Source organism: Mirounga angustirostris, unplaced genomic scaffold, assembly GCF_029215605.1.
Source record: "Mirounga angustirostris isolate CCGP_5_RB_7025 unplaced genomic scaffold, mMirAng1.0.hap1 SCAF_17, whole genome shotgun sequence".
Lineage (NCBI taxonomy): Eukaryota > Metazoa > Chordata > Mammalia > Carnivora > Phocidae > Mirounga > Mirounga angustirostris.
The window spans coordinates 15718604-15741166 of record NW_026991725.1 but is presented as its reverse complement, the minus strand read 5'-3'; the positions used below and the strand labels follow the sequence as shown (position 1 = coordinate 15741166).

The 22563-nt window shown below is 48.0% G+C and overlaps 1 protein-coding gene across 1 annotated transcript in view; it reads left to right on the top strand.

The window, feature by feature from the left end:
- The first annotated feature begins 316 nt into the window (after window positions 1-316).
- The window catches only part of SCPEP1 (serine carboxypeptidase 1), a 31454-nt gene continuing 9207 nt past the window's right edge, over window positions 317-22563 (top strand). Inside the window, exons 1-10 of the mRNA XM_045889208.3 lie at window positions 317-450; window positions 4725-4873; window positions 7066-7155; window positions 11704-11859; window positions 12210-12284; window positions 15141-15213; window positions 18916-18953; window positions 19622-19750; window positions 20350-20443; window positions 21218-21331. Coding sequence (XP_045745164.1) covers window positions 384-450; window positions 4725-4873; window positions 7066-7155; window positions 11704-11859; window positions 12210-12284; window positions 15141-15213; window positions 18916-18953; window positions 19622-19750; window positions 20350-20443; window positions 21218-21331 — 985 coding nt within the window. The 5' untranslated portion in view covers window positions 317-383. The remainder of the gene's footprint in view (window positions 451-4724; window positions 4874-7065; window positions 7156-11703; window positions 11860-12209; window positions 12285-15140; window positions 15214-18915; window positions 18954-19621; window positions 19751-20349; window positions 20444-21217; window positions 21332-22563) is intronic.

The following is a 22563-nucleotide window of genomic DNA, read 5'->3' as shown; positions in this document are numbered from 1 at the left end:
GGTGGGGCAGACAGAACACCCCGAGCGCCGCCCCTCGCCTCCGGGTGGGCCAGACCCGCAGAGCGCGACCGGGACACAGACGGCCGTCCGCCGCCCGCCGCCCGGGGCCCGCCCCGCCCCGCCCCGCCCCGCCCGCCCGCCCGCCCGGCCCCTCAGACAGGCCCCGCCCCCGCCCGGGCCCCGCCCCGCCCCGCCCCGCCCCGCCCCGCCCCGCCCCCGCCCGGGCCCCTCAGACAGGCCCCGCCCCCGCCCGGGCCCCGCCCCGCCCGGGCCCCTCAGACAGGCCCCGCCCCCGGCCCGGTCCTGGCCAGGCCCCACCCACCGTCGTCACGTGGCGGGGCGCGGGTTTCGGCCTGCGGCCGCTGCTCCACCCGGTATTCGCCATGGAGCTGGTGCCCCGAACCTCTCCCGTGTCTCTGCTGTTGCTGCTGCTTCTGGGCCTGAGCACCGGTAGGTTCGGGCAAAAGGTGCATCAGCGGCCGGTACCTCCGTCTCTCTCCAGGGATGAGCGTCTATTAGTGGATTTATGCTTTTGAAAGCAAATCTCTTTCCCCCAGTTTCTACCTTGCGTAATTATACTGCTTTAGAACCTCGCTCTCTTTCCTTCCTTCCTTCCTTCTTTCTTTCTTTCTTTCTTTCTTTCTTTCTTTCTTTCTTTCTTTCTTTCTTTCTTTCTTTCTTTCTTTCTTTCTTTCTTTCTTTCTTTCTTTCTTTCTTTCTTCTCCTTCTCCTCCTCCTCCTCCTCCTCCTCCTCCTCCTCCTCCTTCTCCTTCTCCTTCTCTTCTCCTTCTCTTCTCCTTCTTTTAATGCTAAGTGCTTTTTCTACCCCTTTCTGGCCCTGAGTGCTCTGGTTCTCCTCTCTTCCCTACGCCTAGGTAGAAGCAGTTGTGCAAAATACCTGACTTGGGGAAACTGCTGATCGATGAGGTTTCCACGATCCTAAGTCCACCTCCCTTTTCCTGCGGTGATTGGCTGCTAAGCGGGATTAATGAGGACTTTTTATTTTGAGCTGAAACATGCGGTGCGAAGGACCCTGAAAAACCAACCCTACCACGATTGGGACGTTTCATTGAGATGAGGTCTTTCTCTCTCTTCTTAACAGAACAGACAGCATAACATCTCCCCTCACTGCCATTCGTTTTGACAAAAACAAAATCGTGTTTAATAGGATGACTTGCAAATCGATTTTCAGTCTTTCAGCAAAATGTTTCGTGGTCTGAATCAAGATCAGAGAATTCGAACTGGCCGCCAACTTGCCTTGTGATCTTTGGCAAACTGCTTAAGAGTTCCCGTCTTTCCTTTTATAAACTGGGGATCATCTGGCCCTTCAGCTTGGGTCTGGGAAATGTTGTCAAAAATGCTCCCCCCCCCCCCCCCCGATTTTAACAGCGGTCACTGCCAGGGAAGGGAGGAGGGCCAGCGGTTAAGTCAAAAGGGACCCGAGCCGTATCTGTCATGTAATCTTGGGTCACTTGTACAGAGAATCTCCCAGCCACATCTATGATCTAGCCACTCTGTTTTGCTCTTCAAGCCACTTTCTGGTTTTCTTAATCTATATCCTTCTCACTTACAAAACCCCATTGTCGCCTCCTCTACTCCCTTCTCTTCTTTTTGAGACCAGTGTTTGTGCTTTTCCTTGCCACGGGTTCTTGAAATTTAAGAAAAGAGGAAGTAGAAGGCAAGAAACTCCCATCATGGGGAGCCCATTATCTTTGAACAGCAGCCTTTTCTTACCCACAGAGGGGTATTTGAGAGAAACAACTAACTTGAGAGTTGTTACTTTAGCAAAGGTGACATGGAAAATGTATTGAACCTCCTCTTCTTGGATACATATTTTGCAGATGCTACAAAGTTAACTAGGGAAAATTGGAGCTGTGGGATTAAAGGATATATATATATATATATATATATATATATATATATATATATATATATATATATGTAGCTTTTGATCTATGGAGTATCTTTCGATATTTGGAAAGCCAAGTTGCCTTCCCCAAAACTGATGTCAATGTGCACTCTTGCCAACAGCGCTGAGGACTGGTCTCCTGTCTCCTTGTGGCCATTGGGCACTTGCCATTATTTTTTTTATCTATCAAATAAGCAAAGATTTTTTTTTTAAGATTTTATTTATTTGGGGCGCCTGGGTGGCTCAGTCGTTAAGCGTCTGCCTTCGGCTCAGGTCATGATCCCAGGGTCCTGGGATCGAGCCCCACATTGGGCTCCCTGCTCGGCGGGAAGCCTGCTTCTCCCTCTCCCGCTCCCCCTGCTTGTGTTCCTGCTCTCGCTATCTCTCTCTCTGTCAAATAAATAAATAAAATCTTAAAAAAAAAAAAAGATTTTATTTATTTGACAGAGAGAGACACAGCGAGAGAGGGAACACAAGCAGGGGGAGTGGGAGAAGGAGAAGCAGGCTTCCCGCGGAGCAGGGAGCCAGATGCGGGGCTCGATCCCAGGACCTGGGATCATGACCTGAGCCAAAGGCAGACGCTTAACGACTGAGCCACCCAGGCGCCCCTAAGCAAAGATTTTTTTAGTGACCTCATATTGGTTTGATTTTCATAGCTGAATATTAATGATGTTAACCCTTTTTTCACATATTTATCAGACATTCAAATTTCCTTTTCATAAATTATTTCCTCAGAGCCTTGGCGCATTTAACTATTAGGATCTTCCTTTTTGAAATTGATCTACACAAGTAAGAAAAATCACTCTTTTTCATATTTGTTGCAGATCTTTCTTTGTTGTATGCCTTTTAATTTTATTTCTGATGTACATAAATTTTGTTGTACAGAAAATATAACAAGTCTCTGTCCTCAACTCTTTTTTTTTTTTTTTTTTAAGATTTTATTCATTTTTCGGGGCACCTGGGTGGCTCAGTTGGTTAAGCGACTGCCTTCGGCTCAGGTCATGATCCTGGAGTCCCGGGATCGAGTCCCGCATCGGGCTCCCTGCTCGGCAGGGAGTCTGCTTCTCCCTCTGACCCTCTCCCCTCTCATGTGCTCTCTTCCTCATTCTCTCTCTCAAATAAATAAATGAATAAAATCTTAAAAAAAAAAAAGATTGTATTCATTTTTCAACAGAGAGAGAGACAGCGAGAGAGGGAACACAAGCACGGGGAGTGGGAGAGGGAGAAGCAGGCCTCCCGCTGAGCAGGGAGCCCGACGCGGGACCCGATCCTAGGACCCCGGGATCACGACCCGAGCCGAAGGCAGACGCCCAATGACTGAGCCACCCAGGCGCCCTGTCCTCAACTCTTTTGATCTTTTCCTTTATAGTCTCTGGGGTATGCTTACAGCACTTCCCCATCCAGAGATCAAAAAAACATTCAAATATATATATATATATATTTTAAAGATTTTATTTATTTATTTGCGATAAAGTGAGTGAGAGAACACAAGCAGGGCGAGCAGCAGGCTGAGGGAGAAGCAGGCTCCCCACTGAGCAAGGAGCCTAATGCGGGGCTCGGTACCAGGACCCTGAGATCATGACCTGAGCCCAAGGCAGACGCTTAACCGACTGAGCCACCCAGGCATCCTCAATTATATTTTTATATTATTTTTAATATCTAAATTTTAAAATTGAAATACTTGATCTGCTTGAAATTTATTTTGGTTTATAGTATCAAGTAAGGACCTACATTTTTTTTCTCCTTCACAAAAGCTAACAGTTGCCTCAGCATAAGATAGTGAATATTGGTCCCTCTCATTTGGGATACCTCTTTAATCATATATTAAATGAGATATAAAGGCTAGCATTTTGCATTTTGTGATTTTTCTTTTTTTCCAGAAATGTGAATCAGTCTTTCTTTTTTTTTTTTTTTAAAGATTTTATTTATTTATTTCACAGAGACACAGGGAGGGAACACAAGCAGGGGGAGTGGGAGAGGGAGAAGCAGGCTTCCCGTGGAGCAGGGAGCCCAGTGTGGGGCTCGATCCCAGGACCCTGGGATCATGACCTGAGCTGAAAGCAGATAGATGCTCAACGACTGAGCCACCCAGGTGCCCCTGAATCTGTCTTTCTAAAACAGAATTGCAAAAGTGTTTCATGCTTATTGTTAAAAATCCAAATATTACAGGGGGTGCAGAGGAAAAAGTGAAAGCCCTGACCTCCGATGCCACTATTAAGTTTGGTTTGCCTTTTTTTTTTTTTTTAAGATTTATTTATCTAGGGGCGCCTGGGTGGCTCAGTTGGTTAAGCGACTGCCTTCGGCTCAGGTCATGATCCTGGAGTCCCGGGATCGAGTCCTGCATCGGGCTCCCTGCACGGCAGGGAGTCTGCTTCTCCCCCTGACCCTCCTCCCTCTCATGCTCTCTGTCTCTCATTCTCTCTCTCTCAAATAAATAAATAAAATCTTTAAAAAAAAAAGATTTATTTATCTATTATAGAGAGAGAATGGGTGGAAGGGGCAGAAGGAGCGAATCTCAAGCTGACTCTGTGCTTAGCATGGAGCCCAGTGCAGGGCTTGAACTCACACCCCTGAGATCAGGACCTGAGCTGAGATCAAGAGTCAGATGCTTAACTGACTGAGTCACCCAGGCGCTCCTGGTTTGCTTTATCATAACCGAAGTGCTTTTCCTTATCTCCACAATATGTTAGAGTGAGTAGAGTGCCTAAAATAGAAACCATATCATCTCCAGTTTATCATGGCCATCTCTGCGGGCTTGGAATTTACCTGGATGTTACACATTCTTTGGGACAATCACGTTGTGCTTCTGTTTCAGGAGCAATCACGGACCGGCCCACAGAGGAGGGAAAGGAAGTATGGGATTATGTGACCATCCGCAAGGATGCCCACATGTTCTGGTGGCTCTATTATGCCACTAACCCTTGCAAGAACTTCTCAGAACTGCCCCTGGTCATGTGGCTTCAGGTAAAAGTGGCTTGGCTGCCTGGTCAGGTTTCCCCACTTAACCACTTTGGTTGCTCTTAAGAACTCATGGTTCAGCGGTGAAGGACTGATCTGATCCAGCGGCCAGTGGGGGGTCTCCTAGGCTTGGGGCTTTGGTGTCCTCCTGAGGCAGGCAAAGGCAATGGTATACCAAGGGGGCCAAATCATAGAGTGATTCTAGCCTTTGCAGGGGTTTTCTTATATTGAACCCAGTCAGGGGCAGGATGCCTTCGTGGAAGCTCCTAAAGACACATTTGACTCTATGCCGACAGAAATGTTTTAAAAGAATCCAAAGCAAAGGCTGAGGTACTCTGAGCAGCCCTCCCTCTCCCTCTTCTCCCAGTCCTTCCTCGACCCTAACTCCTCACCCCCAGAAAAGCTGATCTTTTGAAAGGACTCACCCTTTTGTACCTTAGTATTAAATGTTGTACCCTATCCTTCTCCCTGAGTGTGTTTGCATTTTAATCTTGAGCTCTGATTGTAAGATGGAAGGCAGGGAGCTGGTTGAAGGGTATTTGGGGGCAGGCAGAGGATCCTTTCTTGCCTTCCTAAAATACCTGTCCAGAGGTGGCCCACACCCACCTGGAAGACCAGCCTCTAGGGAGGGGTTGAGGAAACTTGCTTCAGCCTCTGGAAACTGGACGTATGGCTGAGATTGGGCTCCAGGTTGCTCATGGTAAATATGACATGCTCATGGAGAATGTCAGCATTCACAGGCAACCTACCAGTGCCCTGGGCTTGGCCTCTTCAGCTAGCCCCTACAGACTTTTCTGGTGAGATAGAGCTCAGAGGAGCCCTTTGCAGGGAGGGCCATTTCTCTTGTAGCATTATCACAACTGTCTCTTTTGAGGGCTGGAGGGGAGGCCCAGCCTGAGAGTGCAGATATGAAACCGTCTGAGAAGAGATCCCGCATGTGTATCCCACAGGACTTCTGTCCACCCCCGGGCTGCCGGAGGGTTCCGTTTTCTGAGCTTTGGTTTTTTTTTTTTAAAGATTTTATTTATTTATTTGAGACAGAGAGAATGAGAGAGAGAGAGCATATGAGAGGGGGGAGGGTCAGAGGCAGAAGCAGGCTCCCTGCCGAGCAGGGAGCCCGACGCGGGGCTCGATCCCAGGACTCCGAGATCAGAACCCGAGCCGGAGGCAGCCACTTAACCAACTGAGCCACCCAGGCGCCCCGACTTTTTTTTTTTCCCTTTAGATTTCCCTATACAAATAGCCCTGGCTTCTCTTTTGCCAGAGCTATTCCTTCCATGTTTGTGTATCTCCCTTTCCTGTCCATCTTGCTCATGCACTGGGAGGCAATATCCTTTTATTCAAGGCCTATCCCCTCGGCTCAGCTGGCCCCTGAGACTTTGTCCAGAAGAGTACTGACCATGCTTTCCCCTGACCATCTTCTGAAGGGCCTCCCTCCCTTGCTTAGCCCTTCACAACCCACAGGACCTCTACCTCTCATGGTTGGGCCCCAGCACCAAGCTCTGGTCACAGTCCTGCCCTGCCCTTGGTCCTGGGTGTGCACAGTTTTGGGTCCTCCCCGCTCTGGAGACTTTTTTGCATTTGTTGAATTCTATCCTGGGGATCCTCGTGATCAAATTGCCCCTCAGTCTGCATCCCTTGTCAGTCCGCAGGGACACTGAGGAGAGGGTGATGGGGTGGAGAGTCACAGGACCCCAGGTCCAGGCCTGGCAGACCCCTAATTGCTGTGCTCCTTCCCTGAGCCTTAACTGCTCATCCTGGAAATGAGAGGCAGTGGACAAGGTGTTTTGAAGGTCAGCGAGCCCCGTGGCAGGCCAGGGTTCAATCTCAGAGGATCAGAGGTAGGAAAGTTCCCTCCGGGGCTCTTAGGCCACGTCTTTTCTTCCTATTTATTTATTTAAATTTAAATTTTATTTTCAAGTAATTTCTACACCTGACACAAGGCTCAAACTCACAACCCTGAGATCAAAAGTCGCATGCTCTACGGACTGAGCCAGCCAGGTGTCCCTGGGTCTTTTCCCTTTGAAGGGGCTCTGTTGGTACAGACACGCTGGTTCACCGGGTCAGTGAGGTCTTTTGTATAATGTTGTCCCAGCCATTGCTAAATCATGAATTGTATTCTAAATGTGGTTGCCGTTATAATGACTAAGATTTGACTGATGTTTTCTCTGGGTTTATTTTTATTTTCTCTTCCGCAGGGTGGTCCAGGCGGTTCCAGCACTGGATTTGGAAACTTCAAGGAAATTGGGCCTCTTGATAGTGATCTCAAACCACGAAGAAGTACCTGGGTACAGTGAACACAGCCCCTAAGTGCAAGTGCCCTGTGGCCTCCTCAGGGCTGAGGCCCGCCCTACCCCATTCTGGGTGGGGTCACAAGTCTAGCCATCCTGCCCTGTCCCTTTCCCCATGTGTCCTGGGGCCTTGCGCACTTGTCCACTTGCTTCCTCTCTGGCCGTGCCACATCATTGAGCTTTCCCTCCACTTGGTGGCAGAAGCCTATTCTAGCTGGCACCCTGGACTTTGACACTTCCTACATCTTGGCCATCTCTCTAGTCCAACTGCAGGGTCCCCGCCTCCGGCCACAACCCTCAATCCTGTCCCCTCTCCTCTCGCCTGCCTTGCTTCTTGACTCCATCAAGACCTCAGACCCCTTGTCCTCTGCCCTTCTGGTGTCTCTCTAGTTCTGTCTCCCTCCCTCCCTCATTCTTAGTTTCACTTCCTGCCGTAACCCCTCGCTGCTCAACCCCTGGCTCCTTCATCCTTCTCCCGGAACAGCCCTGCCACCCCCAAGCTTGGGTCAGCCCCACTGTCCACCTGCTTGGCTCCTACTCCCAGGTGCCCAGCCCTGGCGGCCAATGCCGTAGCGGGTGGGGCTGTTGCCTGGCTGTGGGGTTCACCCGGGCTTAGGGCCGCCTCTGCTGTGTGCTGAGACTCTGCTCCCCTCCGTGTCTGACCTGTCCCCCTGCCTCCCGGGAGAACAGAGCCGTCCCCTGTGACCAGCTATGCCCTGTCCTCGCTAGTAAGTGCTTTACCCCTCTGTCCCCCAGTCTCGCTCCCAGAACAACACCTGAGGCTCCTCTCTGCTGACGTCCTTTCCTCCAAGAGTCCACTCAGTTACTACCTTTCTCTATCCTTATGCCGTCTCTAGGCTCTCCCTGGGATGCGGGCATGCACAGGTTTTCCCCAGCCTACTACACCAGCCCCTCCAGCTCCCGCGCTTCCTTTTTTTAAGATTTTATTTATTTATTTGACAGCGAGAGAGGGAACACAAGCAGGGGGAGGGGCAGAGGGAGAGGGAGAAGCAGACTCCCCGCTGAGCGGGGAGCCCGATGTGGGGCTTGATCCTAGGACCCTGGGACCATGACCTGAGCCCAAGGCAGATGTTTAATGACTGAGCCACCCAGGCACCCCGCTCCCGCCGTTTCTTAAAAGAATTCTTTATCCAGGCAAACCTCGGAGATACTGCGAGTTCGGTTCTGGACCACCACAATAAAGCGGGTCAGATGACTTTTTTTATTTCCCAGGGCATATAAAAAAGTTATGCTTACCCTATACCGTGGTCTGTTCCACAGGCACTGATGTGATGTGTAAAAAAACAGTGTACGTACCTTAAGGGAAAAGGGCCCTATTGCTAAAATGCTAGCCATCATCTGAGCTTTCCGTGAGCAGTAATCACTGGTTACAGAACACTGTAACAAGTACAGTTTTAAACAGTTTGAAATATTGCAAGAATTACTAAAATGTGGCCCAGAGACATGAAGTGAGCAGATGCCATTGGGAAAATGGTAGCGGCCGACTTGCTTGATGCGGGGCTGCCCACAAACCTTCGATTTTTAAAAAGTGCAGTAAAATGAGGTATGCCTCTGTTTACTGCTGTCTAGTCATCTTTACCTCCTATTTATGCCTTCGCCTAGAGCTTTCTGGGCTGGGGGCTGGGGCTGGGGGCAGGAGAGAGTGGGTGCTAGGGAATCCAGAGCACATTAGCTCTAGGACACAGCACACGGATCTCCTCCATGGCCGCGGTGAGGTTGGGCAGCCCCGCGCTAACCCACCTGGCTCTCTCCTCGTAACTCTGCTGGAGCTCTTGTCCCCAGGGGCATGTTGGCTTCCCAATCCCAAGGCCAGCAGATCCTTCATGGGATTCTTTTCATGGATTTCTTTGCCACCCTGTTGGCCTTTCCCGTGCCTTGGATGTTGCTGTGTCCCATACTCTGTCCTTGGTAACATTCTCTTCTGTGTGTTCTTTGGGCAGCCCTGTCCTCTCCAACTGCTTTAATGACACATAGAAGGTGATGATGACTCCCAAGTCAGTATCTCCAGCTGAGAACTTTTGGCCCCAGAACTATTTCTCCATTTGCTTCTGAGATGTCTCCATGTCGATGTCCCTCATACATCCTCTGTTCAGCATATCCCAAACTATATTCATTAGTACACCAGACCCTCTGCCCATCCACAAAACCAGTGAACTCCAAGTGTCCCAGTCAGGTGCCTAAGCCAGAAATCAGAGAGCCATCCTTGTCTTCTCCTACCCCTCACCCCGCTCTTCCAATTGGTTTTACCTAAAAATGAATTCTTTTTTCTTTTTGAAAGATTTTATTTATTTATTTGAGAGAGAGAGAGAGAGAGAGAGCACGAGCAGGGGGAGGGAGAAGCAGGCTCCCCACTGAGCAGGGAGCCCAATCCCAGGACCCTGAGATCATGACCTGAGCTGAAGGCAGATGCTTAACCGTCTGAGCCACGCAAGGTGCCCCTAAAAATGAGTTCTTAAAATACAGCCTTATTGAAATATAATTCACATACCATACGACTCACCCATTTGAAGTATACAATTCAGTGGCTTTCCATATATTCAGAGTTTTACAACCATTACCACAATCAATTTCAGAACATTTTCACTACCCTCCCATCCCAGAAAACCTCATACCCCTTAGGTATTAACCACCAGCCCCTCCTTAGGCCACCACCAATAACTTCCCGTCTCTACAGACTTGGCTGTGTTAGCTATCTTATAACTATGGAGTCATACGGTATGTGGCCTTTGGGGTGTGGCTTCTTTCACGTCGCATGATATTTACAAGGTTCATCCATGTTGGATGTGCCACTGGTCCCCATTTTGTAAGGCTGAATAATAGTCCATTGTGTGGATAGACCACAGTTTGTCTCTTCATCTGTTGATGGGCACCTGGGTTGTTTCCACCCTTTGGCTCTGATGACGAGTGCAGGGGATACTGGTGGGCAAACATTTGTTTGAGTTCTTATTTTCGGTTTTGGGGTGTGGGGGGAATCTACCTCAAAGTGGAATTGCTGGGTCATATGGTAACTCTATGTTTAACACCCACGTGCTAAGATTCTTCATCCATCCCTTTTCCATCCTCTCTAGTGGCTGCTTTCAGAGTGCCTTTCCAATAGAAATCACTCCTTAGTTTAATATCTTTCGGTTCCCAGAAGATCAGAGCCAGATTCCTGGGCATAAACTGGTCTCTGCCTACCTCCTGCCCCATTTCCCAACGTCTGTCCATGTACACACTCCCTTCAGGCCCTGCCTGGACAGTTCCTTGGCTTGGACCTCATTCCTTTGGCCCCTCATTCACATCTAGCTTCCTTTACTCACATCTACCATTTAAGAGTCAATGTGAGACCACCTCTTCCTTAAGGTCCCCTCTGAGCCCTTGGATTCTCTTTGTCTCCTGCTGGTCCTTCGGAAGTGCAGTTTACTTCTGCCTCAGGGTCTTTGCACATGCTGTTCCCTTAGCCTGGAACATTCCTGAACTTGCTACATGCTGTAGCAGAGTGCCACACTGGCTTGTTTGCAAGTTTTCCAGAACTCAGAGCATAGCACAAGTCAGGCAGAGAGCCTGGATGAGAAGTGAGGAGGCCCGGGCCTGATGCTGCCATTACTTGTCCAGCTTTGTGACCTTCTTTGGACAAGTCCTGGGTCTTTTCTCAACTTTAATTCCCTGATCAGTAAAGGACATGGCTGGACTGTGTCACCAGTGAGGATCCTTCCAGACCGGAGATTCTATAGCTCTGAGCCACTTTGGAAAAGGTATTAGGGTAAATTCTGTACTTGGCGGTGTACTGGAGGCCAGGCTTCTGTGGAAATTGGATTCATCTTGAAGAAAACTGCTATGTGATATTCAGACCTCGGTGGGACTGTCACTGCTTTGAGCTGAGGCTCCAACTGATGCCGCGTGGTTCTACCTGAGCCAATGGATTATGTTTAGGATGCCATATTGTGTGAAAAGTGACAGCTCAGATGCTTTGGTCCCTGTGTGTATGTTAATCTTTCCTTCTTAGCTCTTCTTTTCTTTGCCTTTCTTTGCCTTAGTAGTCTTATGTTCCTGGTCCTTCTTATTTATTTTTTTAAGTAGGCTCCAGGCCCCATGTGGGGCTTGAACTCACAACCCTGAGGTCAAGAGTTAACAAAGCTCTACCAACTAAGCCAGCCAGGGGCCCCTCCTGTCCCTTATTTTTTGAAATCCCTTTTAGCAGTAGGATCATAAGCGCACTGCTATCTTCACGTGCATGGGTTAACACGCATAGAAGATGGTGGAAATAAAAAATACAACATAGGGCGCCTGGGTGGCTCAGATGGTTAAGCGTCTGCCTTCGGCTCAGGTCATGATCTCAGGGTCCTGGGATCGAGTCCCGCATCGGGCTCCCTGCTCCTTGGGAGCCTGCTTCTCCCTCTGCCTTTCTCTCGCTCTGTCTCTCATGAATAAAAAAAAAAAAAAAAAAAATACAACATAAAAATAAATTTTAAAAAAAGATGGTGGAAAGATAGTCGGTGGCTAACTGAGTGGTTGTACCACTTGACTTTCCTGTGTGACGTGTAGCTCCAGTCAGCCAGTCTCCTATTTGTGGATAACCCTGTGGGCACTGGGTTCAGTTACGTGAACAAGAGTGATGCATATGCCAAAGACCTCGCCACAGTGGCCTCAGACATGATGGTTCTCCTGAAGACTTTCTTTGATTGCCACAAGGAATTTCAGGTGAGCAGTGACTCGGGGACAGGTGAGCAAAGGGGCTAGCAGTCACCCTGCTGCAGCCATCTGAATTAACTTGTTTCCCCAAGAGTTCAATGTCCAGCCATTATCAGAGAAAACTTTTCTGCACCCGAGAGCAGGTTGTGGCCTTTTGTTTCTATCATCTCAAAGTGGTTTTGAGCTTGAAAGAATGACCTTAGAGCCCAGTATTCTAATCAGATATGGGGGAAAAGACCAAGAAAAGCAGATTTGTTTGGTCTGGCCATTACATGTGGTAGAAATTTGAAATTAACTCATGTGGGGGAAAAAAAAGGCATCAGGGATATTTATTCTTTGTAAATTCCTTTTCTTTCTAGACGATTCCATTCTACATTTTCTCAGAGTCCTACGGAGGCAAAATGGCGGCTGGCATTGGTCTAGAACTTTATAAGGTAATGGGGAAAATGACTTTGTTGTTTGGTTTCAGACAGACACTGATTCTGTTTCTTTCTATATCACCTGATACTGAATGTACTTTGAGTGGGACTTTGTATAAAGTCTAATAATAACCACAAAAAGTTTCAAAGAGAACAGTGAAGGTTGCCCTAGCAGATGTGGAACAAGCTATAAAGAAAGCTACAGCGAGTAAACCAATGTGGTACTAACGTAGCAGCAGACTAGCGGATTAAATGCGGCAGGATATGATGTGTACATAAGTGTATGTAAATAACGTGTCATGCATATGATCATATGGCATTGTCATATGCGATGATAAGATGGCATTTCAAATCATTGGGCTGCAGGTAGAATATTCAATGAATCGTATGGAAACGAACGGCTCTCGCTTTGAAAAACCGTAACGTGGAATTCTTTCTTTCATGAAACATCAGTTCTAGATAGATTAAAAATCTAAACATAAAAATCAAAACTGTAAGAAAACCTGAGGCTTTCCTTCATTTTTAAAAATTTTTTATTTTCTTTTAATTTTTTTTAAATGTTTTATTTATTTATTCATGAGAGTCAGAGAGAGAGACAGAGAGGCAGAGGCAGAGGAAGAAGCAGGCTCCCTGCGCCCGATGCAGAACTCGATCCCAGGACCCTGAGATCATGACCTGAGCCGAAGGCAGATGCTCAACCATCTGAGCCACCCAGGCGCCCCTATTTTCTTTTAATTTTAAATAATTTTTTTTTTTAGAGAGAGAGAGTGAGTGAGTGCTCGTGAGCCAGGGAGAGGGGGAGGGACAGAGGGAGAGAGAATCTCAAGCAGAGTCCATGCCCAGCACAGAACCCAACATGGGGCTCCATCTTACAACCCCAAGATTTTGACCTGAGCCTAAATCAAGAATTGGACACAATGGACTGAGCCACCAAGGCACCCCTGAAGCTTTCCTTCATATGATGGAACACCCAAAAGCCAAAAAGGATAAGGTTGACATATTTAGACCACATTCAAATGTAAAACTTAAAAGAGTTCCATAGATAATTTCAAAAGATGTATATATATACACACACAAATATATGATAGAAAAAGTATTCATATTGATAACTATAAAAAAGGACAATATCCTAGTAGTGAATTGGCAAAGAATATAAACAAGCCATTTATAGAAAAAAATGTAAACAGCCCATGAAGATAAGACAAATGCTCAACTTTCGTTAGTAGCTAAATCTGTAAGGCTTACAAATATTTAGAGATTGAGGACACCCAGTTTTGGTAAGAAGTCAGGGAAATAAGTGCTCTCCTGCACTCTTGGTGGGAATGGAGATAGGTAAGTCATTTTAAAAGAGCAATTAGGCAGTCTCTGTCAACTTTTAAAATCTATATGCCCTTGGACCCAATCACTTCAGTTCTAGGAACCTGTCCTTGGGAATTCTTTTTTTTTTATATAATTTTTTTTTTTAAAGATTTTATTTATTTATTTGAGAGAGAGAGAACGAGAGAGAGCACATGAGAGGGAGGAGGGTCAGAGGGAGAAGCAGACTCCCTGCCAAGCAGGGAGCCCGATGAGGACTCAATCCCGGGACTCCAGGATCATGACCTGAGCCGAAGGCAGTCGCTTAACCAACTGAGCCACCCAGGCACCCAAGTCCTTGGGAATTCTTAAATGTGTGTGTGTCAGAGGATTTTTTTTTTCTTTAACTTTTATTTATTTATTTATTTGAGAGAGAGAGTCAGTGAGAGTGTGGGATGGTGGGGGAGCAGAGGGAGGAGAGAGAATCTTTTTTTAAAAATTTTTATTTATTTATTTGACAGAGAGAGACACAGCGAGAGAGGGAACACAAGCAGAGGGAGTGGGAGAGGGAGAAGCAGGCTTCCCGCCAAGCAGGGAGCCCGATGCAGGGCTCAATCCCAGGACCCTGGGATCATGACCTGAGCCGAAGGCAGATGCTTAACGACTGAGCCACCCAGGCGCCAACACATCTTTTTTAAACACATTTTTTTTGTTTGAGGACAGCTGACACACAATGTTACATTAGTTTCAGGCGTGTATCACAGTGATTCACTTTCTCTATAAGTTATGCTATGGAAAACACAAATATAACTTTTGACTCTCCCCAAACTTACCTACTAATAGCCTACTGTTGACCAGAAGCCTTACTGAGAACATAAACAGTCGATGCACATATTTCATATGTTACGTGTATTAAATACTGTATTCTTACAATAAAGTAAGCTAGAAAATAAAATGCTATTAAGAAAAATGTAAGGAGGAGAAATACATTTACATTACTGTATTGTATTTGTTGGAAAAAATCGGTGTATAAGTGAATCCACGCAGTTCCAACCTGTGTTCAAGGGTCCACTATATATTCTTTTTTCTCATTTTATACAAATGATAGTATAGTCCTGAGGCATCCATCTCTCCCTCAAGGACCACCTGAGGAGGCCCGCCACCCTTCAGTGACTGCCATGTGGACAGTGACTGTTGTACCCCGGTCCCCCCCCCCCCACTCAACCCCCCAGCACCTTGTTAGAAATCCCAGACTGCAGGGGAAAGAGTGCCAGTGACCCTGGGAAAGAAGCTCGGGCCGCACCAGACCCCACGCACATCCTGCCAGCACTCTTGAAAACAGTAGAGAGAAACTTGAGCCGTGCTTCCTCATTCTGCAAATGGCAGCAGGAAAGAGTTACTCTTGCTCTCTACTGGGTCTCTTAGGTCTTCGGATATCCAGGGAGTCTTAGAAAGGATGGGCAGAAGTTTTCTGTGCTTGGGAGAGGTGCATAAAGGCTTGGCTCCCTCCTGCTGAAGAAGGGACGGAGGTCCCTGGGTTCCCTTGGCAAGAATGTTTCTGGGCTCTTCTTTCAGGCCATTCAGCAAGGGACCATCCAGTGCAACTTTGCCGGCGTCGCTTTGGGTGACTCGTGGATCTCCCCTGTTGGTAAGTACACAATCCTCAGATACTTCTTTACTCCTTTTCTCCATCCTTGCCTGGGACTTTGGGCTGTGTGGTGCAGATCAGAAAACAGGGAAACAGGATTTTCTGGGTCCTTAGAGATGTCAACACAAAAAGTGTTAACCCCAGAGGTGTCCAAGAAATTTGGGGATGAGAACTCATTTATAGAGCTCCCTACCGTGGACTGCTGCTGGCCAGACTGAATTCTCTTATTTGATTCTTACACCAAAAGAATCACATTTTACAGTTGAAGACTTTTTTTTTTTTTTAAGATTGGGAAGGGCAGAGGGGGAGAGAGAGAGAATCTTAAGCAGGCTCCATGCCCAGCGCAAGCCCACGGCAGGGCTCGATCTCACAAGCCTGAGATCATGACCTGTGCCAAAATCAAGATTTCGATGCCTAACTGACTGAGCCACCCAGGCACCCCTACAGTTGAAAACATTTTATTTTTTATTATTATTATTTTTTTAAAGATTTTATTTATTTATTTGACAGAGACACAGCGAGAGGGAACACAACAAGGGGAAGTGGGAGAGGGAGAATGAAAACATTTTAAAGACTAGAGAGGTGATGGAGTTTGCCCTCTGACACACAGCATGAGTGGCCTGGTCAGGATTCAAACCCCAGTCTGTTGGTTATTTGTCACCGCCACTAGAATGAGCATTTGGGGTGAAATTCCCGTGTGTTGCTCACCATGGTGATGAGACAAGGTTACCATTAGGTCCTGCCACTCAGGTTCATAGTTTCATAACCAGAGTGTCCTCTTTGGGAGTACAAATAAAAGTTGTTTGTGATGCAGACATCTGGGGTGTGGCTCCCGACATCTGAGAGAGTCACGTTGGTGGGGTTAACTCTAACACAGGATTTCTAAATCTCAGGACTATTGACATTTTAAGCCACATAATTCTTTTTTTTTTTTTTTTAGATTTTATTTATTTATTTGACAGAGACAGAGACAGCGAGAGCAGGAACACAAGCAGGGGGAGTGGGAGAGGGAGAAGCAGGTTTCCCGCTGAGCAGGGAGCCCGATGTGGGACTCCATCCCAGGACCCTGGGATCATGACCTGAGCCGAAGGCAGTTGCTTAACCAACTGAGCCACCCAGGCGCCCAAGCCACATAATTCTTTGTTGTGGGCGCTGCCCTGTGCGCTGTAGGATGTTAGCAGCGTCCCTACCCTTTAGATGCCGGTATTCGCACCCCGGTGTGACACACACAAACTCCCCCAGACCACGCTGGGTGTGGAGCCTGCTTAAGATTCTCTTTCTCGGGGCGCCTGGGTGGCTCAGTTGGTTAAGCGACTGCCTTCGGCTCAGGTCATGATCCTGGAGTCCCGGGATCGAGTCCCGCATCGGGCTCCCTGCTCGGCAGGGAGTCTGCTTCTCCCTCGGACCCTCCCCCCTCTCATGCTGTCTGTCTCTCATTCTCTCTCTCTCTCAAATAAATAAATTAAAAAAAAAAAAAATCTCTTTCTCCCTCTCCTGCCCCTCCCTCCCCACCCCCTAATCCCCACTCCCTGTTCCCGCACGTGTGCTCTCTCTCAATTAAAAAAAGAAAAAAAGAAATCTTCTGCCCAGATCTGAATCCCTCCTTTCAGATCCACTTCAGTTCTACCCCTCCATCCCAGGAATACTCCGTTTTTGAGAGAGAGATACTGTTAATTTATATGAACAATTATTAATTGCTAGGTAGTGGGCATGTGCGAGGTGCTAGGAAAGGTGCACAGGCATGCTCCGTGTCCTCAAGAAGACCTGCACAGTTCAAGATGGTAGCTGTAGCCATATGCCACTAAATTGACATTAATTAAAATACAATAAAAATTTAACTCTTTCAATTGCACTATCCACATTTCAAGTGCCCAGTAAGCACATGTGACTATTGACTTGTCCTGGACCACATAGATAGAGAATATTTCCATCATTACAGAAAGTTCTGTTGCACATCGGAGGTTGGCAGACTACAGCCTACAAGTTGAGTCTGTCCTGCCACCCTCCTTTGGTAGAGAAGGTTTTTACTGGGACACTATCATGCCCATTCATTTACATGTTGTCTGTGGCTGCCTGGAGGCTGTTGCAACCGAGTCGAGTCGTTGCAACAGAGGCTGCCTGGCCTGCAAAGCAAAAAAGGTTTACTGTTTGTTCCTTTATAGAAAAGTTTTGTCCCTCCCTGGTCTAGATCAAGCAGGGAATGGGGTGCACTGGAGAATTGCAGACGATTCTCTATGTCAAGAAACTAAGGCACAAGGGCGCCTGGGTGGCTCAGATGGTTAAGCGTCTGCCTTCGGCTCAGGTCATGATCCCAGACTCCTAGGATCGAGTCCCGCAAGGGGGTCCCTGCTCGGCGGGGAGCCTGCTTCTCCCTCTGCCTCTCTCTCTCTTTCTCTCTCTCTGTCTCTTAAGAATAAATAAATGAAATCTTTAAAAAAAAAAAAAAAGAAACTAAGGCACAAGCTTGATAGTTAAGTTGGAGAGGTGAATGATAGCAAGGTTCCGGAGGACCTGGTATGCCTGCGTGTCTCAGAGTGTACCCTGACGAATACCAGACCCAAAGAGGTGCTGTACAGAGGGCTTCGTAGTTAAATAAGTTGCCAGGGCTAAATACTGGCGCCACCTCCTCAAGCTTTCACAGGCATGTTAAAGGCTCTGAGAAGTCCTGCAAGGGCGGGGGTGGGGGGGCGGATAGTCTGTTTTGCATAGCCTCAAAGATATTTAACTGAAGAATCATTTTTTCTTTTCTAATACCTAGGCTGAACTCCTGCAGTACTGAGGTTACTTCAAACACACTTAGAGATGCTTGGCCTTAGGGAACGATTGAAGGCTTTTAAGCAAAGGAGTGACATATTCAAATGTGCAAGTTGCGGTCCTTGCTACTTTGTTGGCACATCTCAGTGGTCCTAGCCTTACCTAGAGTTATGGGAATTTTGAATCTGTCAAACCAAGCCCAACTATTCTCTTTGAGGCAGGCATTGTTTTATTCATTTGTGTCTCTAAAACTCCTTGCTGGCTTCAGACCCTTTGTAAATTTTCAGTATGTTTGTGGAATAGAAAAGAATTGGTTGAGGGGCGCCTGGGTGGCTCAGTCGTTCAGCGTCTGCCTTCGGCTCAGGTCATGAGCCCAGGGTCCTGGGATCGAGCCCCGCATCGGGCTCCCTGCTCAGCGGGAAGCCTGCTTCTCCCTCTCCCTCTCCCCCTGCTTGTGTTCCCTCTCTCGCTGTGACTCTCTCTCTCAAATAAATAAATAAAATCTTAAAAAAAAAAAAAAAAGGATTGGTTGACAGTATAGTCATAGGCACTTGAATTACAAAATCCTTAGTCTCCTTCCTTAATTAGCTCCTTGGCAGAAGCAAGTGTCCCCAGACTGGAGGAGCAAGGGCAGGGGAAATATTCTAAGCTGTCAAAAAGCCTAGAGGTCTGACAGGAATTTTCACTGCGGTTGCTCCAGTATCAGGCCAAATTAACATGTCATTAGCCCTGAGTCAACAGAAAGGCCCTCACATCAGCCCACCTCCCGACGACTGAGCCCTCAGCCCTGCAGGGACATCAGTGAGTGAAGGAGCCTATAGACCTGAAGCCACCAGCCTTCTTGCTTCAGTCTCCGCTTTGGGAGGGAAGCTAGTTGGGTTTTCTCTGGGAGGACAGAGCCACTGCGGACTTATTTTGTACATTTTGTACACATGTGGTTTCCTTTAGATTCGGTGCTCTCCTGGGGACCTTTCCTGTACAGCATGGTGAGTAGATGAGTTCCCACCTCTGCACCCTCGGTGGTAAGCAGCGCAGCTGATCTCCCCTGGCTCCGTGCCCAGGACAAACAGGCTAGCTGGGTTTGCCTAGGAGGTTGACACTGCTCTCTGGGCAAATTTAATGAACCATCAGCCCAGTTCCCCATTGCTCTGGGTATAAGAAACACAATGTTTAAAATCTCTCCAACTTTCGGGCGCCTAGGTGGCTCAGTCGGTTGAACGTCTGCCTTCGGCTCAGGTCATGGTCCCAGGGTCCTGGGATCGAGCCCTGCATCGGGCTCCCTGCTCGGCAGGAAGCCTGCTTCTCCCTCTCCCACTCCCCCTGCTTGTGTTCCCTCTCTCTCTGTGTCTCTCTCTGTCAAATAAATAAATAAAATCTAAAACAAAACAAAACAAATCTCTCCAACTTTCTATGATAAAAATTTTCACCTGTGCAGAAAAGTTGAACGATCCCTGTGAACACCCATATACCCACCATCTGGACTCCGCTCACGTTTCACTGTATTTCTTTCATCAGTGACGACGTGACTGGCCATACACTTTCATCTATAGGCCTTTCTCCTCGCACGCTCTCTGTCACCTGTCCCTAGCTGTGGTGATGCCAGGTCTGTGTCCCTGAGCGATGTGGACCTGTTCGTTCTCGGTTTGCATTCCAGTCTCTTCTCGACGACCAAGGCCTGGCAGAGGTGTCTCAGGTTGCAGAGGATGTCCTGGATGCCGTGAATAAGGGGCTCTACAAAGAGGCCACCCAGCTGTGGGGGAAAGCAGAAATGGTCATTGAACAGGTAATGAGACAGGCTCGAGGGCAGCCTGCTTGCCGTGTTCCCAGGGAGACAGGACCTCCCGGTTGGTGCTGTCAGGATTTGGGGGTCTCCTGAGACTCCCCTCAGATCTGAAAATGATCAAGTGCTAAACGATAAAGCCGACGAGTCTGAGCAGTGATGAGCTCAGAAAGCCACCCCGGGCCTACAAGACCCACTTGTCCCATGGACACTATAAGAAATAATATGTCTTGCAGAAGTGAATGTTTGAATCCTTGCCAGGCAACATTCTGTCCCCAGTGAGCCAGGAGGGAAGAATGCACAGCCGAGGACGAGTGTGCCGGACCCTCCTTAGCCCTCTTCTCCCTGTAAATTAACACGCAGGCCCTTGGTTTTCTCCAGCATCTGAGATCCACTTGGATGAGCTGCTCACTACCGCAAACCCCCCCCGACCCCGAGATCGGGCTGACAGCTGGTCTCAGAGCTGCATTTCTTGTTGGTCCAGGCACATTTACAAAGTTAAAGCTGTCCTTGGATAAGATGGAGAGCCTGTTGCCTTTCTGTTAGGCAGCTTTGATAATGGATAAATAAAACAAACAGCCAAATATCATTCTGTATTTCAGAACACAGATGGGGTGAACTTCTATAACATCTTAACTAAAAGCACTCCCACATCTGCAGTGAAGTCGAGCCTTGAATTCACCCAGATCCCCCTAGGTAAGTGAACCTTGACGTTGCTAGACCCCGTCTCTGTCTCCATGCAAGAGGGAATCAATTCTTTTAGCTTTATTGACATAATTTACATACCACAAAACTCACCCATTTTAAGTGTATGATTCAGTGGTTTTAGTGCATTCACAAAGCTGCACAGCCATCACCACAATCCAGTTCTAGAAATTTCCATCATGCCAGAAAGATCCCGTGTCTCCTGGCAGTCAGTTTCCGTTTCCATGCCCAGCCCCAGGCAGTTACTAATCTGTGTTCCTAGATACGGACGTTTCATATAAATGGAACCATTTATATGGGTGGTCTTTTGCATCTGGCTTCTTTCGCTTACCATAGTGTTTTTGAAGTTTGGAAACCAACTTCTGCGCATTACACATTACAGTCCTTCTGAAGGCTGGATTGAGCTGTCTTTCAGCTGACCCAGCTTCGCCGCAGATGCTGAATGCCTGGCGTCCTCCCTCCATAGGAGGCCTGTAAAGGCTTCGGGAGCCTCTAGATTCCACTTCGCAGCTGATCTCCTTTGGCCATGCTGGATGATCTCAGCGGCCCCAAAGTACATAAAGTGCAGCAATCAAAATTAATAAAGCATCTCCACTTTCAGTGTCTTTCTGGCTTTCTTCCTCCATCTGGGGTGGATGAAGGTGACGCTTTTCGTTTTCCAGCTGAAAGCCTCCCTCTTAGACACACTGTCCCAGCTGCTTGGGAAAGACGTGCTCTTGGTCGTATTGCCAGTCCTTTGACTCACCGGGTACCAGTTTGTTTCAGTTCACCTTTACCAGCGCCACGTGAGACACCTACAGAAGGATACCTTAAGTCAGCTCATGAACGGTCCCATCAGAAAGAAGCTCAGAATTATTCCTGAGGATTGCTCCTGGGGAGGTACTTCTGTGACCTAATTAAGGGCCATTTGTGGGGTTGCAGGGCAGTGGAGGGGCCAGTTCAAAGGCCTTAATTTGAAGAATGGGTTTTGGCGGTGGTGATGATAGGTTGCAGGTAGGACAGCATTACGGGCCACATTTTAAAGGTGAGCAAACATAACGTGCCCAAATTGGTTCAGAATAAGAGGTTGGTAGGGAAGTGGGTGGGGAGGGAAATGAAATGATGGGTTAGGTGTTGATAAATCTTGTTGCAGCCAGGTTATGGGCACCTGGGAATCCTCTTACCCTTCTGACTTATTATCAGTTTGAGGTTTTCCATAATAAAAAAAAAAATCGAGATTAAAAAAAGCCACGCCCAAAGCCACAGTTGGTTATGGGTGTGACTTCCAGACAAAGGTCCTTTGGGGCAGGTTTTGACCAGCTCCCCGGCCAGGCTCCCCCCTCCCCCCAATCCTGATGCTGGATGTGGTTCCGGGGTCTACTATATTCTGTTCTGGGGACCATATTAGGAACTGTTGGGGGCAAGGGGCAGTGCCCAGTGTAATCCCCTTGCCCGTGGTTTGGCAGACCGTGACTGATAGAGAAAGCTCCGTGGCCCCAGCTGTGTCTGGTCCGGAAAGGACAAACTTGCCAGCCGATACCCATACCCAGGGCTTGCGCTCCGGCGTGCAGTTAAGCGTGCAGGGAGCCCACCGGCCCGTGCTCATACCCCGCCTGCCACTGACTGGCTCGTTCTCCCTGGCCATGTATCTTAGCCTCTCGGAGCCTCAGTCACTCTAACCACTGCCCAAGTTAGGACTCCGTACCTCCCAGTTTACTAGAGGGAGAAACCACCTTGACAAGGGCAAGGCCTCCAGTATCTTGTAGGTCCTCTTTAGCGTACAAAAGTCCTTTTGAAAACCTCCCTTTTTCCTTACCCTCCAACTCCAGAGTATATAGAGGGAGTATATATCCTTGATGACGAGGAAATGCGATCTTGTTTGTAAAGTGCTTGCGGACAGAAATGAATAGTAGCTACTGTTATTGTGGGGTTCACTGTCACGGTGATGACAGTCAGGAATCCGCCAGGAGTGCGGTGCTGACCATCTTCTCTCTTGCCTGGGGCTCATCGGGCTCATCCTCCCCGTGGTTTTCCTGAGGGCTAGCTCTGCACTGGTTTAGGTCTGATTTGGTTTATTACTAGGGTAGCCCCACTTGTGGCCCTGGTGTTACTTAGCAAAGGAGGAAAACTAA